This window comes from Emys orbicularis, chromosome 1 (genome assembly GCF_028017835.1).
Source record: "Emys orbicularis isolate rEmyOrb1 chromosome 1, rEmyOrb1.hap1, whole genome shotgun sequence".
NCBI classification, from domain to species: Eukaryota; Metazoa; Chordata; order Testudines; family Emydidae; genus Emys; species Emys orbicularis.
Genome location: NC_088683.1, coordinates 46,560,243 through 46,575,202, shown reverse-complemented (window position 1 = coordinate 46,575,202; position 14,960 = coordinate 46,560,243). Strand labels below are relative to the sequence as shown.

Below are 14,960 nucleotides of genomic sequence, written 5' to 3'. Positions count from 1 at the left end.
ATGGAACCTTGAGAATTCCCATAATTTTCCTTGCCTTACTCATCATAGGCTTTCTCCTGGTCCCATTAAACTAAATGGTAGAACTCCCATTGACTTTAATGGGAGCAGCATCAGTCTCCATACCTCCACCAAAGATGGACTGGCCTTACTTTAGAGCCCATTTTTATTGCTTTTTTTAAATTAGATTTTGGGGTTAGAGGAAAATACTGGGAGATATGAGATTTCACAGGACCAAAACACATTTACAATTTGAATGAAAAATACATAATTAACTTCTATTCTATATGTACAGAACATCAGCCCCACAGTCCTTTATTTTCAGAATACTCCATAAATGCAGAAATGAGATGTTCTCTAAATATGTCCAGATTCTATAAATAAGCTATTTGATGACAGATTCATATCTAAGATGAGATTCTATACTAGACCTGTTAAAGACACAGCCAAAGAAGCTGCAGCCCATGGGAAAAGGGAGCTAAGCTGGCTTTAACTTCCCTTTGTGCCCTGCTGATTCTGATGGCTGGAGTGGTTCCCAGTATAACTAAGCCCTAAGGGCCTGTATAAGATACAGCAGCCTCCTCACAGTGCCCTCTGGGCAGCAGTCCTGCTCAGAATCTCTGTAGCACTACATGCTGTGGCCCTACCCCAACATGCCCCTTCTGCCGTGAGCAATGTCTCCTGCATTAGGGCTTGTGAGGAGGGATCCTGGCTGGATCTGAGGTTTTTAAAGACCTTTTATGTCGTCTGGCCCCTTTGCCCAATGTTAGTAATATAAAGGAGCCAGAACAAATGTGAGGGTCACAGGCATAGAAGTGTTTTTGTTTTTATTGACAGAACTATTCATTATTTACTTTTGCATTTTAATTAATAAAAATTCTGGGCCTGAATCAATCTTGCGTACCCAGAGGTAAATTAGGAGTAACTTCACTAAGGTAAATGGAGCTAAACTGGTGGTTTAACTGATGAGGTAAATGGTAGGGTTACCATACGTCCGGATTTCCCCGGACATGTCCGGCTTTTTGGTACTCAAATCCCCGTCCGGGGGGAATTGCCAAAAAGCCGGACATGTCCAGGGAAATAGGGAGGCAGCATAAGCCAGGGTCCGCCTGGCCCCAGCACGACCCGCCGGGTCCGCAGTGCAGCCCAGCCGCCCGGCTACATTGTAGCGAGCTCGGGCGGGGGAAGGGGGGGCGCAGCCGCAGAAGGCGGCGAAGGGGCCGCTGCTGCCCCCGGAGGCTGGGCGGACCGCGCGCCCCAGCCGAGCCCGCAGGACCACGGGGAGGCCGGGCCCAGTCAATGGCTCAGGCTTCCCTCACGGGCGGGGACTCCCCGGCCACTGGGGGACCCTTCCTGCGGCCCCATCACCCCGCGCGGCAGGAAGGAGGCTGCAGCGCGGGACAGGGAGTGCGGCGTGTGCCGGGGCTGCAGGGACCTGCGCTGCCCCGGTCGCCGCTGAGCATCCAAAGCCCCCGCCAGGCAGAGGCTGCCGGGGGAGCGGGGGAGCTGGGCAGGCGGGGGGGTGCAGAGGCTGCAGGGCGAGGAGGAGCAGGGCAGGCAGGGGCATAGAGGCTGCAGGGGGGCACAGGGGCAGGGCAGATGGGGGCGCAGAGGCTGCAGGGGCGGAGGGGTGCAGGGTGAGTGGGGAGCAGGGGGCACAGGGGCTGCAGGGCGAGGAGGAGCAGGGCAGGCAGGGGCAGGGGGGCGCAGGGGCAGGGCAGGCGGTGGGGTGCAGAGGCTGCAGGGCGAGGAGGAGCAGGGCAGGCAGGGGCATAGAGGCTGCAGGGGCAGGGGGGCACAGGGGAAGGGCAGGTGGGGGGCGCAGAGGCTGCGGGGGGGGGGATGCAGGGGCTGCAGGGCGAGTGGGGAGCAGGGAAGCACTTAGCAACCCCCAACCAAGATCAGAGCGGGAGGGAGGAGGGGGAATGTGGGGTGCTCAGAGGAGGGGGCAGAGTTGGGGCAGGGACTTTGGGGAAAGGGTTGGAATGGGGGTGGAGAAGGGGCGGAGTTGGGCGGGGCCGGGGGTGGGGAAGGGACGGAGTTGGGGCGGGGCTGGGGGCAGGACCGGGGCCCCGTGGAGTGTCCTCTTTTTTAAATGTTGAATATGGTAACCCTATAAATGGGGGTAAAACTGATGTAAGTGAGAGGAGACTCTGGGTATTTATATTTATAATTGTGAAAAAAAACTACTAGATCTTGTCATTCTCAGTCCTCCACTTTTAACCAGAAAATCATCTTCCTCCATTTTCTCCTCCTGGCTAAGGACTGGAACATGCAACAAGGTCAACAACAAATGAGTCGACCTGGTAGTAACCCCTTTTGATCTGTGTAGCCTCTTGCCAGAAATGTCCCTTAAGTGCCAATGGAAATGCGATGTGCACTACTGAAATCCATTTGTGCAGAAATAAAAGAAAATCAGTTTCACAGCCTCACAAGGAAATTTTTGGCCCGGTAGAAGTGTGGGGGAATAGGGAAATGAAAAGCATTTTAATTATTTTTCACTCCTATCTGACTTTCATAGAAAGGTAGCCATGCAACTGGCTAAAACATGATCCTATGACTCCGCCAACTTGCTGTATGAATAAATCAACAAGCTGTGGAAACAAGTTCTGCAGCTTCAGGCAAGCCTATGTGCACATGAAAACATGAAGTATTTTTGCTTTATAAAATCTCCAGTATTAGAGTTCAAACTATTTTTAGGTATTGAATGAAATACTGTGGGTCAATTTTACAAAAGCCATGTTGCCATCAATTTTTGAAATCGTGTTCGATCCAGAAATTAGTTTCTAATAATTCAGATTTGACTTCATTTTTTGTTTCCTCTTTTTAAATTATTTTCTTCTTCCATTCAGCTAAAATAAAATTTTAATTTAAGCACAATAAAGCATTGCATTTACATGGATGCCTACTCCCAGGTAGCCAGGAATAAAGTGGTTGTAGATTTGCTAATTATAACACACAATAAATTACACAAAGATATCCCACCCCTATTTTGTCCATACATTGTCAGCTGGTCAACATCAAGCGTTTACACAAAGCATTATTGTATTTTCCCATAGTAGTATTACACCAGTACCACTGAGGAAAAACTGCTATATTTGTGTTCTCTCTCTTTCCCACTCACTCTTTTCTCAAACTCTCCCCTCCCCCACTGTGCATTACTTCCACCATCACCTTCCTCAAAAGCAGTTCGTTCTGTGCATATGTGTGTGTGTGTGTGTGTGTGTATGTATTGCAATTTTCAATTTTTTAAAATGGAAAGAAAGCAATAGGAAAAAAGTTAACTACGGCACATGTGGGAATGCATAGTATTTGTAAATCAGTTTTCTGTGAGCATTTTGTAAAGAGTACAATAGGTGAATAGCAAAGGTGGTGTCCTCTGACATTTATACAGGCTTCCCACAAGATTTACTGGGTATAAAAGTCTATAATGCACCAAAAAAGTGAATCCTTCTCCTTTTTTCTTGTTCATTGAAGCTATCACTCCTTGTCCATCAGACCTCCGTATGGAATTTAAAAAGTGGTGATACTCTCTCACGCCCAAACTCTGCTTCGTTAGCATATGAATGCCCAACAGATTGTTTGAAGTAACAATTAGGAGAACAATAGATAAAGGAGGAAATTGGAGACAGCAACTAACACCTGGGAATCAGGGCTTAAACAGCTTTCTTTTACATATTGATTAAAAGAAAACACTAGCAAATGCATGTTGACTGAAAACGTGGTACAGAAAAAGTGCTAATATACATAACCATAACGCATGGCTTGGCCGTCACTTTCAGTTACACTCTACAAATAGCTCACTTACCACTTTGCCTCCTAAGGGCCTGATCCTGCTGTCTTTGTGCACACCAAATTCCTGTTGACTACAGTGGGTGTACACATGTATAGGGGCTGCAAGATTTCAGGGGAAATGTCTTAAAGGAGTTGGAGTCATGTGGATGATACAGGTGTCCTGTCAGAATTAGCAACCTGCATCTACTCCAGGGAAACAACTGGAAAATATTGTGATATATATGTAAATATTCTTGCCCAGAAGCAACTATAATTGTAATGTCCTATAATCAATAATATATGATGGCTTTCTCCCAGGGATCCTGGTGAAAATAATATATGGACCTTGCTGAGCTAACTTGTTTGTTTTGTAAAATTTTATCAATGGCACAATATGAGCAGAGTTTTACAGCATCTTACAGCATTTTCCCCAAAAAGACAATCGGTACATGCACTTGGTATGCCTGCATAGTTAATTGTTTCTGCAGTAGGTTACAGTGTGCTTCTTTTGAACAATGTTTAAAGAAGCTACACAAGGATTATGACCCTAAAATATGACCGGGATTCTCAAAACCCCTTCAACCTCTGTCTAAACGTGAGGGCCCAGATTCTGCTTTTATCACCTGTGCACACCAATAAAGTCACAGGAGTTATATGGGCATAAGTGAGAGCAGAGTTTGGTCTGAGGTTATTTAATGGTGGATATTCATCTAAAAACAAAACTATGTAATCAAGGTATAATACTCACTTTTAGTAGTAACCAATTTTTCTATTCAGTGCTGAAATTCCATTGCAGAAAGCTTTGTTCCCCCTATCATCAAATGAAGTCACCAATCCCTTTCTTTGACAAAGAAACACTTAGGGTGAACTCCTGGCCCCTTGAAGTCAATGATAAAATTCCCACTGACTTCAATGGAGCCAGAATTGACCATTTCTGAAGGGCCACGAAGGAATACATTTTCTGGAAGTGGGAGTTTCTGGTGCCAGTTGCTGTACTTTAGATGTGAAGGAGAATGGAAAGAAGGGAATGGAATGAAGACTGGAAAGAAGAAAGATACGTTTCATTAGTCCTGCTACCTACAAGAATATCAAATGTGGATAAGCTAAAGCTTTAAAACTGATCAATAATTTAAAAATTTTATTAAGATGATGTTAAAAAAAAGTGAACAGAGTTTGAGCATAGAAGTTTCTGGTTATCAGGGAATAACGTACAAATTATCGAGGGTGCAAAGTTTGGTTTAAGATTGGGTGGCATAAGGAATACATAATCTGCAATATCCCCGATCGGGGGTAAAAGGTTGATGGGTCAAAGTACAGGCATTGAGATATGAGGGTATGAAGTTCATAGAGTGGCTATGTTCGGGTGTGGAGTATAATGAGTGGATATGATGATGAGGATGGATTGACCCTCATTTGGTGAGATTTAATGTTCAGGGAGTTTATGGTTCCAGTTCATATGATCCAACGGAGAAGGTCTCTACATTCAAATAAAACTACCAAATACATTTCTATTTTTTGCATATTTGCTTATAAGACCGATATAGACTGCAATATTGATGGCACTAGTGGTCTATTTATCCTATATTTACCATTCAAAATCTAAAACAGGTGAATTTAATAAATGTCTAGGCATTAGAAATGACAAATCACTTGTGTCACACTGTCTGGAGTGGCTCATGACTGTGAGAGACTACCTCAGGGCAGTGTGTCAAAAAACAGGGCAGATACCCCAAACTGGTAGAGTGTTCCATACTTAGATTTCACCAAGCCATTAACAAATGTGAACTCTTGGATCGCTATACTGGTCTAACCATTGAGTCACAGACAGTCCCCCTAGCCTCTCCAGTCTAAGGGTACGTCTACACCCAGCCGCTAGTTCGGCGGCTGGGGATCGAAGTTCCGAGTTCGATTTATCGCGTCTGGTCTGGACGCGATAAATCGAACCAGAAAGTGCTCGCCGTCGACTGCGGTACTCCAGCTCAACGAGAGGAGTACCGCGGAGTCGACGGGGAGCCTGCCTGCCGCGTGTGGACCGCGTCTGAACCGAGGTAAGTTCGAAGTAAGGTATGTCGAATTCAGCTACGTTATTCACGTAGCTGAATTTGCGTACCTTACTTCGACTTGGGGGGCAAGTGTAGACCAAGCCTAAGTGACCTTTTATCACAAAAATTACATCATATTTAATTTATGTTGCTTCCAGTCCCAAGAGACCAGTCACTTACCCCAGATCAATTGGTATTCTAGATCTTACACCAAAGACAATAAAGATTTATTAGCTAAGAAAAAGACATGAGAGTTATTAAGAGTTTAAATACAGGCACTGGTGAGTCACAGTTTGTAACTCCAATGGTGGCAGTAATGTTATAAACTGCCACATTCCCAAAAGTCTTTTCCAGGATATCCAAAAGGTGTCTGAGGAGCTCTGTTTTGCCTCTGGTACACTTCCCTGTAAGAGTCCAAACAGTCCAGAAATGCAGGACCTTTCCTTGAGTCCATACTTATAGTTTCTTCTCACAGAAAACAAGCTGACAATGTCATTACCCACATGGGCTTTTCCTTTGATAATGGCGAGTGAGGAATGCATTTTGAGTCTTTGACCTCTGATCATCACACACAATGCCCACTTGCTTTGAAGTTAGCACTTTTCTGTTAAAATTCTTCATTTGCATTCCACAAGGCTTCTTTCTCATTTGATGGGTTATTTAGTCACGGGGTATACACAATGTAAATGTTTGCTACAATATTATAATGGGATACAGATAAGTAAAAACAATGCAAATAACATCCCACTAGTGTTCAAGACATTTAAACACTAAATACACTCATACCTTTAATAATCCCTTTGTCTATACTAACATACAAGTGAATTGGACTGGGGTTCTGGCATGAGCTGGTACACCTCTACCCTGATATAACACTGTCCTCTGGAGCCAAAAAATCTTACTGAGTTATAGGTGAAACTGCGTTATACCGAACTTGCTTTGATCCGCCAGAGTGCGCAGCCCCGCCCCCCCCCCCCGAGCGCTGCTTTACCGCGTTATATCCGAATTCATGTTATATCGGGTCGCGTTATATCGGGGTAGAGGTGTACCTGGTCTACCAGCATCACAACTTGTTTGTGGATTCATCCTTTTTTTTTCTTGTTACTGATACTTTTCTGTTTGTTTGTTTGTTTTTTGTAGATTTGGTTTATGGATACTATAGACAGCAGAGAAAAATGACTGAAGAGATTGACTGGTCCTATACAGGTAAATGCATTATGTGACTGAAGAAAATATTTTGATTTGATATTTCACATTCACTATTATAACTCCTGGGGTCTGCAGTATAGCTGTAGCTAAAATTGTACTGGGGACTGAGTTTTATATATACAGAGTTTAAAATTAAGTCTGGAAAGTCTCAAGAACTAGTACTGATTCAGTTGCTGTAGAACAGGCTAGATTTGTTTTCAGTGAATTTGTTACACTCAAAAAGGTATGGCCCTGATTAAGCAAAGTGGTTTAACATGCAACGGTCTTTAAGACTTGAGTACTCACCCTCTATTGTTAGGCGTTCTCTCTGTATATCACAATTTGGGGATTATGCAAGGCAGACAGACAGGCCATGACTGGCTAAATCCTGGTTGAGGGGTAGCGAAATTACCTGTACCTGCTCTATGTCCACTCCTGGGACTCTGTAGGATTCAGCTTTGGGGCACCTGAGTGTCTTTTTCCACATCAGCTACCACACTGGCTTAACCATCCTCAGGATCAGTCAGTCTGGTACAGAGCTCCCATCTGTGGGAGGAAAGGACTTCAGTGCTGCTTGGGATTTACCCACACTTGTCTTCAGTATGGACTGAATAACAGGTGAATAAGGCTACGTCCTCACTACGGGGGGAGGGGAGGGTCAATTTAAGATACGTATCGGAGCCGACTTACCCCGCTGTGAGGACGGGGGCAAATCGACCTCCGCGGCTCTCCCGTCGACGGCGCTTACTCCTACCTCCGCTGGTGGAGTACAAGCGTCGATTCGGGGATCGAATGTCGCGTCCCAATGAGACGTGATAATTCGATCCCCGAGAGATCAATTTCTACCCGCCGATTCAGGCGGGTAGTGTAGACGTAGCCTAAGACTTATAAAGGTGGGCTGTATAAGAACTTCGGGATCCCAGATTTTGCTATAAAGGACTGTCATCTTTCAGATGTATTGAAATGTTAATTTTGTTCTAAAAAGTTACTTACATCTTACCCAGAGCCAATTTTAAAAAATGCAAGTAACTTATAGTAGCTGTACATAGCCACATACTTTTTGTATAGCTTTAATTTGTTTAATCACTTTCAAAAGGCACCAGTATGAGAAGAATCAGGAACCTGGCAAATTTCAGCCTTTAATATCTTTAGTTCAAAAAGTTTCTGAAGCCACAGATAACTTTTCAAATCTTTCAAATCTAAAAATAGATCTAAAAACAGATTTTAGTCTCCATCTCTCAGTTTGCAAGGCAAAACCTTTTCTTCCATGGTAGAACATGTCTAACAAGTTTGAGCCCAGAGAGAATTGAAGCAGGCAAGTCATAAACCCCTTAACAATGAGTTAATAATGAAACACCTACTCAGACACTTTGCGCTATAGTATCCATGGGTGAGATCAATCAGCACAACATTCCTTATTCAAAATCCTTCTTTGTCTTTTGTAAACATTACTCTGTATAAAAGAAGTAGAGTTGATCACAAAGAATGCATACGCTCAGAGGCCAAATCCTGATCCCTGTGCAAAGAACTATTAAAGGGCTTTTGCACGGGGGATTAATATGGGGTTCAGGGCAGGACAGAACCTCCCCTTAGGCCACAAAATACCATCAGAGCTTTTTTGCAGCTGCTACTACACCCTCAGGACTGCAGTAAAACCTCTAATCTATGGGCATCCTCTCTGCCTGATTTTTTTAAAGCTGGATCTATACCATTCAGATGGACAGACAACCTCTGAGAAGTTTGTATGTGGCTGGGACCACACTGCACAGCTAAACTGCACAGCTCTGTTGCTATGAGACCTCCTAAGAAGACTCTTTTGCAAAGTCTTTCCTGGTCTTACATTTTCTAAGTATCTCCTTCTGGATGCATTTGTTGTCACCAAAACGTGAATTTGCCTATGTACTCAATTTTGCTAGCTCTCATGATTTTATCATAACTGTCATGATATTTGATGTGTTTCTTAAAGCTCCAGCTTCTGGAGTCAAGAGATTACATGAAAACTTCAGCTTTCATTTTTAAAAAGTAAGTTTCTAGTCCTCATGGTTTCAGAGAACAGCTTTAAAATGTAACAACCTGAGTGCATTCTAAAGGCTCAAAAGCCAGAAGGCAAATAAAGAGAACCCAACCTTTATTTATTTATTAAATCTCAACATTTTTAAGCCAGTCACATGAATTGTTAAGACCTGACTGATGATTTTGGAATGCTTGAGGTTGGCAATACTAGGTACTTATGTATGCACATGCCTGTTTGTATATGGAAACTAGGGTTTTGGTGCATAAACTTGCATGCGCAAGTTTGAATGTACAGCCCAAACTGAGAAAGTGTACTCATTCTTTGCTCAGACTCAGATTATGCTTGGATTTGATAGCCTTGAATCCTGAACACTAAGGAGCCTGAGAAATTAGCCTCTGTGGCTGTTGCTTTGTGGGAGCTTTGTGGGCCTTTGGGGCTCTCCAATCATTGAGTTTCATCAGCATGTGGTAGTAGAATTCCCACTCCTGCAGATGCACAATTCACTTTAGGCAGCCTATCTAAAAACAGGGGCCTGTAAGTCTGTTCTGCTAGTAAACAGTAATATAGCCACGTTTGGACAAACTTCACCCTGCCCACAAATGTTAGTCTAGGGTTACTATATTTCAGTTTATCAAAAAGAGGACACTCTGTGGAGGAGGGGAGGGAGCTAAATGGAAAGAGGGGAAGATGGGGAGGGTTCAGATGGGAGTGTTGGAGGGGATACCTGTGGTAGGGGTACTTACTGGAGGTGGAGGGCAGTGGCAGGACAGCATGCACAAGCCTAGGATGCAGCAACAGTTGTCAATCAGCACCTCCCTGTGGGACACCCTTCCCAAGGCTGGGAGCCTGGGCCTGGGTGGGTGGGATCTGGCAGCTGTGGCTTGCAGGGGAATGGACCAATCAGCTGTGAATGCAGGGGAGGGACCAATCAGGAAGTGGACCAATTGGGGCTCTTTCTGAGCTACAGCTTGTCTGCTCTGCAAACAGACATTTCCTCTTATTTGAAAAATCTGACCGGACAAAAAAAGGAAGTTAAAAAAAAAAAAAAGAGGCTGTGTCAGGGGAAGCTACTGTTTCAGGTGGTCGGTTTCAGTCTCCAGTAAACAGCACTGTTCCAGCTCACGTTCAGTTCAAGTTAAGAAGCTTATCTTTAAAACTGTGAGTGCTGAAAATATAGGTCAGAATTTCCAAACCTGGGTGCCTAAAGTTTGGTATCTAAACCGTAGTTAGGCTCCTAACTAAAAGTGGCCTGATTTTTAAGGCATTCTATTAGATTTCCAGTTCTGTTTGTTGCATATGTATGGACTTAGGTGCCCAACTTTAGGTTTTTTTACCTTAAATTCTGTTGCATAATTCCTCAGGACTGGGTAAATTCTGTGGCAAACTCAGTGTCATAGAATTGCCAGAAAAAGAAGTCTTTGCTTATGGAGAGGGTTCAGAGAAGAGCCATGAGAATGATAAAGGGCTTACAACACACATGCCTTCTAGAGATTGACTCAAGGCGATCAATCTATTTAGCTTAACAAAAAAAAGTTTTTAAGGGGTTATTTGATTACAGTCTATAAGTACCTACACGGGAGCAAATATTTGACAATGGTCTTTTCAGTCTAACAGAGAAACGTATGACACAATCCAATAGCTACAAGTTGAAGGTAGGCAAATTCAAACTGGAAATAATGCATAAAATTTTAACAATGAAGGTAATTAACCATTGGAACGCTTTACCAGGAGCATTGGTAGATTTTCCATCACTGGCAATTTTAAAATCAAAATTGAATGCTTTTCTAAAAGATTTACTCTAGGAATTATTTTGGGGATGTTTTAGGGTGGTCCCTTCTGGCCTTGAATCTATGAATATTTTGGGAATCAGTGTGCTTCTATTTCTCACTCTTCCATGGGGCAGCAGATAGCTGTGCCACCTCAACTGGAACTCAGGGAAGGAATTGTGACACAGAGAGCTGACCTTACTTCCCCCTTATTCCCAAGGAAAAGTTATCAACTACCACTCCTGACCAGTAGCAGATTACAACCCCATTCCACCCCTGACCCATGTGCCAGCTAAACTGGGTTTACCTACATATTAGGAGTGCAGAGCTAAGGCTCCACCCACTCCCCACCCCTCTCTGCCCACTTCACACACCCCTGTTAGGGAGTGGGAGCACTGGGGACATAGCCCCAGCTTCTCCTCCCTATGCCTGATGTGGGAAAGCTGCACTGGTAGGTTGGGGGGAGGGACTTTGCTCCCATTTATACCCCTACAAGGTGAAGAACTGTCTCTTGTAATTAAGTCATATTAAATTGTGGTTAGATTGCAATTTTTAAATACCATTTTTAATAGGATGGTTTCCCCAGTGAAAGAAAACTAATGAATTCCTTCCTTCTTCCCAGGACTAAGTGAGAGATGGTAGGGTGCTGACACATGGGAAACTTAGGTTCAGGAGCAGCCAAGGGCTGACGAAACTAGGAAGCATGGATGCATCTGGGCTCCAAGGAGAGGGTGCATATCACATCATACAGTATTTGTATTTATTCCTGCTGGCTAGCTACCATAGCAGTATTGGCATAATATTGTGATCAGACCTGATATTTCTATCGCCCTGCAGGAAATACATCACTGTGATAGTATCCATATATTAATAATAAATGACCTGATAGATCAGTGCTGTAAGTAACAAAGAAAAACCTATGCTACTGTGCTTTGGAGGGTCCCACCCTAATAAAGGTTATAGCATAAGAGATAAAAATAGTGTGGATTATTGGATTAGCTGATTTAAAAAGTGACTAAGCAGAGGCTAGCTTCATTTTTCTAGTAGGCTGTTTGCTTAGGAGGCTGTCCAAATGCTTCTTGCATGATAGCTCATTCCATACATTTGTGTCCCTGTGAACAATGTGGTCACTGATAGCTCCAACGTTTTGTCAGTCAATTCACAGGCTCATTAATTATAAAGTCTATTACATTTTTATGTGTTTGGGCAGGCTGATGATTCAGCAACAGAAATTAAAACATTACACATTTCAGTGCATCATAGGGATGCGGTTTTCCCTGGTATGCAATTACATGTAAATATTATTGACTATGGAGAAAACACCATTTTAAATCTCTAGATAGACTGTGTCAATGAGAAACAAGCAAAGAACATTGTGTAAAATAAATGAAAAAATAACTATATTTATGGTCAAATATGTGTGGCCCTTATGTTCCTATAAATATAAGCTATGGTTCAAAAAAGCCTGTTCATTCAAATGGAAACTGCCTCTTTTGTTACAGTAGAATTGGTCTTTGAGCACAAAAAAGAAAGCTCGTAACAGCAAATTACAGCTTATTTAACTTTGATGCAATCAACAGTTTTTAGCATACATTTGGTGAAAAACTAAGTACATAATGCAGATATTGTTTATAATTTGGACCCTGGTATGGTTGCACGTGGCCCTTCAATCTTGTATGCTTGTAGTAGATTAAAGTAATAAAGATACAAAGCATGACCCATGTATGACCCCAGCTCATGTTTGTCTCCATTTTCATAAAGTTCTATAATTTTCTGCCCTCTAATGATTTGCAATTAAGACTGCAGTGATCTGTTTGCCAAAATTTCCTGCTCTGATGAGGCCTATTCCATCCCCTCTTGGTCCCTGTAACTGCTGCATACAAACGCAATGGAGCAGGTGGGTAATGTTCAGAATCAACACATCATCTCATTAACTAGATCTTTTTAAAAGATGCTTCAAAGTTACAGATGATAGAGAATCTGCGTGGGGATGTGCCTGTGTAAAGTATGGTACTATTGTTTTGATGAAAATTTCATAGGCAAGGCTCAAAACGGTGTATGTGGTACCTGTTAGACATAGGCAATATTAAGCCACATGCTTTTTCTAAGCTTACCATCTCTGAGACATGCACCGAAGTAAAAGGAACAAGCATGCTGGGGTCATCTCACCCTAGAGTATGGGCTGTGGTTAAGTATAATTTAATATGGAGATATACCTATCTCATAGAACTGGAAGGGACCTTGAAAAGTCATTGAGTCCAGTCCCTTGCCTTCACAGCAGGACCAAGTACTGTCCCTGACAGATTTTTGCCCCAAATGGCCCCCTCAAGGTTTGAACTCACAACCCTGGGTTTAGCAGGCCAATGCTCAAACCCAGGGCCGGCTTTATGACCCGCGGGGCCTGATTCCAATACCCGGCGGCAGTCCGGGGCTTCAGCAGCACTTCGCGGCGGGGGGTCCGCTCCGGGTCTTCCGCGGCACCTAAGGACCCCCCGCTGCCGAAATGCCACTAAAGACCCCCGGAGAGGACCCCCCGCCGCCGAAGACCCCCGGCGCGGGGCCCTCTTAGGCACGGGGCCCGATTCCGGGGAATCGGGTGAATCGGCTTAAAGCCGGCCCTGCTCAAACCACTGAGCTATCCCTCCCCCCATAAACCAGCCTCCTATATAACCACTGATTTATTTCTCACTTGTAATTATACTCAAGCCATGCTACACTAGGCAAGATGTGTGCTTGAGGAATACTTGTTTCTAAAATGTGCAGATGCTTAACGTGAAGTTATTGTCAACCACAAACCAAAATAGATTTCTGCACTGATGAATATCAGAGCCCTGCAAACTTAGGACCTGGTCTGTCACCCTTACTCATGCTCATGTCAGTATCTTACTCCATGAGTAATCCCACTGGGTTGGGTCCAGTTATGAACCTCTTTTGGTGTGTGCATTTACTCATGTAAGTAATCCCATTAGTTTCAGTGAGACTACTTGTATAAATGTTCACACCATGAAGAAGAGCCACCCAATTGATCCCTTCTGTAATTCAGTGACAAGTGTAACATCTCATAGAACAGATCATGGCCCAGCCTATGAAGCCTCCTAGGGATGTAAGGAGGGGTAAGACTTTTCCCCCAGTGGCCCTCTCAGCCTGCCCTTATCCCCAAGGTAGGTGGTATAAGCAGGGGCTGCATGCCTGGTGTATCCCCAGTGCAGGTGGGTGGGGAGTAGGCAGAGGGTGGGAGAAGCACAGACAGGGCATAGTATGTTTGAATATTCTACACTGGAGAGTTTTGTGAACCTCAAAGGAGCACACGTATATTTTCCCTTTTTATTCTTTTCCCTTTTAATTGGATCCAGTTTGAGGTAGATGAACAACTGCTTAGATTGATATAGAAGCGAGGGGAGCATGGAATAGCCCCTATTGACAAAAATTGCAATCTTATTTATTACTATTTCTGAGCATTCTTAAAGATTTGCTGCAGCTCATTTGCATATTTAGGGCTTGTGTGGGGTGATGTGCAGCTGAGCACTGCCCCAGGAACAGTGCAGGGAAGGATTTATACCTCTAAAAATCAAAATTCTCTCCATGTTTCTCCCTTGCTACAGTGGGATGATAATTTGCTGCTGGCCTATACCAGCATCAAATGACAATACTTCACCACAAGCTCATCTATTCTGGCCAAAGTGTTGGAGGGGCAGAGCCAAGGCTATACCCATTAATCAGATCTTCCTCTCCACGGCAGCCTATCTGACCAGTGAGTCAGGGCCCAAGATCCAGGTAAGCCTGCACTGGGACACACTGTGGGCATCTTACTCCCCTCCATGTCCCATTTCAGGTACTCAGGCCAGGGGATAATTGTGCCTAGAGAGGATATTTTAAAGACTTTTCAGACTATGTTCATATGACTCAATATTTTTTGTCATACATTGTATATTTGTCCTATTTATTGCAATACAGTTTGAGAAACTCAGTTTTCTAGATTCTCTGTACATTTTTATATTTTCTTGCATATCAAAGTATCTCCCCCCCCAATTTAAATTCTTAATTTCTTCCTAGACTCATGGGTTTAAAGCAGGGGTTCTCAAACTGGGGGTCGGGACCCCTCAAGGGGTCGCGAGGTTATTGCATGGGGGGTTGCGAGCTGTCAGCCTCCACCCCAAACCCCGCTTTGCCTCCAGCATT

The 14,960-nt window shown here is 43.8% G+C and overlaps 1 protein-coding gene across 1 annotated transcript in view; it reads left to right on the top strand.

The window, feature by feature from the left end:
• Positions 1–14,960, top strand: part of PTPRZ1 (protein tyrosine phosphatase receptor type Z1) — a 196,499-nt gene that overhangs the window by 42,824 nt on the left and 138,715 nt on the right. The window contains exon 2 of the mRNA XM_065401331.1: positions 6,875–7,019. Within this exon, the coding sequence (XP_065257403.1) occupies positions 6,875–7,019 (145 nt within the window). The remainder of the gene's footprint in view (positions 1–6,874; positions 7,020–14,960) is intronic.